A 3,652-nucleotide genomic window follows, 5' to 3' on the forward strand; every position below is an offset into this window, starting at 1 on the left:
TATTTTGAGAGAGATGATTGAGGACTTCTATGACATAACTTTTTCTTTTATTGAGTTAACTAACTAGGATTGACAACTAGGTTGTACACTTTTTTAGAAAATTTTATTGTATATCTCAAACACAAAATGATAGTTAAAATTTGGTAATCCTTGAAAATAGATATATATGTAATGTGCGTATTCTAAGATCAGTGTGTTAAACATATTTAAATTAATAAAAGTTTAAGCACAAGTGCACAATTGATGCTCTTTACCCTAGAAAAATGTTTGTGGCTTCTTTTCTATTTTGGGGTGCAGAAAACGTCTTTAGCTTCGTCCTTATTAGAGTAGTAGTACATTCTAAATTGATCTGAAATCTTTAAAAAAAAAAAATCTTTCTTTATTCATCTTGAAATATTTTATTTTTGTAGAGGCTCCAAACCACCTGTGCTTCTTCGTACCACTTCGAAAATATTGACATACACTCTTATTTAATGTTCAAAACACTTTCTTCGTTATCTAATCATTGAGTAAGTGAACACAATAAATTGGAAAATCAAAAGAAAAATGAAGAAATAACGTCAAGAATGCAAACAATGAGAAATATGTATAGTACATGAACGGCTTTCCTTCCCTTTGAATTTTGTTCATACGTATTATTATTTTCAATATTGACACCAAAAATATACAAAAAAGCCACGTCGGAGAAGCGAGAAATTTCTTTTGACTCTACACGAAATGGTCTATGGTCTAACTTAATACATACTTGTAGATCATTTATGTATGTATAATTCTAATTTTAAGAAAGGTGATGTGATAAATTCCTAGATATTTAGCTAAACATGATAATATATTAATTATTTTCCCTAATTTATCTCTAGTATTTCAGTAGTTTTCTATAAAGCTATAGTCTCTTATCATTATTATATATGGAAGTTCCATTAATATCTTTTGACTTGGAAAACAAAATCCAAACCGAAAGTCCTGGAATTTTTTTTTATAGCAAGATAATAATGTAATAAGGTTACCATATAGTATATTTTATGGTAAGATGTTCAAAAGAAATGCTTTCTACCTATGATTTATCACAAGATTTTGATGAATAAGATTACTAAAACTTTTTTTAATATGACTACTAAATATTTTATGGTAAGTCAATGAATTTGACTCATTTTTCATTGATTGCCTCCTTCCAATTCCCAGCCTATTTAAACTCAGTAAACTTTTCATTTTAAAACATCAAAAATTCCATCTCTCCTCTCCCTCTATCTTTCTCTCTTTCTCTTGAGTCTCTTCCCCTCTCTCTTAGTATCTCTGTCTAAAACCTTTCATTTTCTTTGGTTTCATGGATTTGGTTATGATGACAAAGGATTCCAACTGGTGGGTGTTTACACTACCAGCATTTCTTGGTTCGAAAACTTTTCTTGACGAATATGTTATCATTTCCATTGTTTTAGCCTTTCTGTCAATCACTCTAATCACCTGGGCTTGTTCCCCCGGGGGTGTAGCTTGGAAAAATGGTCGTAACCATAGTGGAAAAATCCCAATTCCTGGACCCCGTGGATTTCCAATTATCGGTAGCCTTTTCACTCTAAGCCGCGGCTTGGCTCATCGCTCTTTAGCCTCCGCGGCTTGGACTCAAAAAGCTAAACAGCTTATGGCTTTTAGCCTTGGTTCTACCCCTGTAGTTGTGTCCTCCGATCCTCAAATAGCTAAAGAGATTCTAACTTCTCCTCAGTTTGCTGATCGCCCCATTAAACAATCCGCTAAGAGCCTTATGTTTAGCCGAGCCATCGGGTTCGCTCCTAATGGAACTTATTGGCGTTTGCTGCGCCGTATTGCTTCGTCGCATCTCTTTGCACCAAAGCGAATTGCGGCGCATGAAACGGGCCGTCAACTTGACTGCTCCGTTATGATACGTGACATAGTAAATGAACAGTTGGAAAATGGGACAGTTTCTTTGAGGAAACATTTACAGTTGGCTGCTTTGAATAATATAATGGGAAGTGTTTTTGGAAAACGCTATAATAAAAATGGCAAAGAGCTAAAGGAGTTGCAAGATATGGTGAAGGAAGGATTTGAATTATTGGGTGCTTTTAATTGGTCTGATTATCTTCCGTGGCTGAGGTTTTTCTATGACCCTTCCGGTATTGTCCAACGTTGTGAAGCTCTTGTGCCACGTGTACGAAAGCTTGTCAAAGCCATTATTGAGGAACACAGGTGCAGTGCTGAATCCAAAACGGTGTCGGATAATGCAGATTTTGTGGACGTTCTTTTATCTCTTGATGGAGCAGAAGAGCTAGAGGAAGATGACATGGTTGCCGTTCTATGGGTACGTAAAAATAATATATTTACATAACCGTAATTATTCACATTAAATATAGGTGAGTAATTTTGAAGCGTTAAATATGGTCTTGACTAGCAAGTTGTATTTAGTTAAATGGTTGTACTTAATTGTGAAAAACTTTTTATGTGGTTCCAATTATGCAGATTGTGTAAATTCATTTAATGTTATGCAGGAAATGATTTTTAGAGGAACTGATACTACGGCACTCTTAACGGAGTGGGTTATGGCTGAGCTTATATTACACCCTAAGGTGCTGAAGAAGTTACAAAAAGAAGTTGATGATGTCACAATGGGTAAAGCCGTGACTGATGCTGACGTTGCTCGGATGCCATACTTACAGGCAATTGTGAAGGAGACTTTAAGGGTTCATCCACCAGGTCCACTTCTCTCCTGGGCAAGACTTTCTACAACTGACGTTCAACTAAGCAATGGCATGGTTGTTCCCTCTCATACGGCAGCAATGGTTAACATGTGGGCTATTACACATGATTCCGATGTGTGGGAAAATCCACTTGAGTTCAAGCCTGAGCGTTTCATGGAGGCTGAAGGTGGTGCGAATGTTGACGTGAGAGGTGGTGACCTCCGCTTGGCACCGTTTGGGGCAGGGAGGAGAGTGTGCCCGGGGAAGAATTTAGGATTGGTCATAGTGATGCTGTGGGTGGCCAAGTTGCTGCAGAATTTCGAGTGGGTCCAGGATGAAATCCATCCAGTTGACTTGGAAGAAGTTCTGAAATTATCATGTGAGATGAAGAATCCCCTTGTTGTTATGGCCATTCAGAGGAATGTTCCGTTTTAGGGTTCTCTGTGTGTCTTATTTTTATTTCTATTTTTTTATATTTTCCTACATCTCTGAACCTTATAGGTGAATTTGGATTGGCAAATTTGGGGCACGATATGATATTCCTGCATACAGTTACAAGCTGTTCTTGTGTCAAATATGAAAGCCAGTCGAACGTGGACTCCAATTTTGAACCTATGTAGAGATTCCTGTGACCTTGTGCATTCTTGTTTTGGAAGAAAATTATTATGTTTTATTGCAAATCAGTGATTTGTAATAATATTTATTGTTTTTTCGGTAACATCTTCTATCTCGTTGAACCATATTTTCAGAATCTGTTACTATATAATAAATAATTAAAAATATTGTAGTTAGAAAACTATTCAAATTTCTTCCAAAAATAGGTTATTCTTTTTCTTTATTTTTTTTTCGCCGATAGAGTGGGCAGGGGACGATATTGCTTGAAGTTTTGTCTTACCTCTAGTAAAGATGTTTCCATATATACAAGTGAAACCAAAAACTAGCTTACTCTTCAACTTTGATTAAAT

At 36.0% G+C, this 3,652-nt stretch overlaps 1 protein-coding gene across 1 annotated transcript; it reads left to right on the top strand.

Annotated features, from left to right (window-relative positions):
* The first annotated feature begins 1,303 nt into the window (after positions 1-1,303).
* On the top strand, positions 1,304-3,367 carry LOC104093664 (cytochrome P450 78A7-like). Its single transcript, XM_009599448.4, has 2 exons — positions 1,304-2,311; positions 2,499-3,367. The coding sequence occupies exons 1-2, from the start codon at positions 1,325-1,327 to the stop codon at positions 3,120-3,122; spliced, it is 1,611 nt and encodes a 536-aa protein (XP_009597743.1). The 5' UTR covers positions 1,304-1,324; the 3' UTR covers positions 3,123-3,367.
* The last annotated feature ends 285 nt before the right edge of the window (positions 3,368-3,652 follow it).

Source organism: Nicotiana tomentosiformis, chromosome 5 (genome assembly GCF_000390325.3).
Source record: "Nicotiana tomentosiformis chromosome 5, ASM39032v3, whole genome shotgun sequence".
Taxonomy (NCBI): Eukaryota; Viridiplantae; Streptophyta; class Magnoliopsida; order Solanales; family Solanaceae; genus Nicotiana; species Nicotiana tomentosiformis.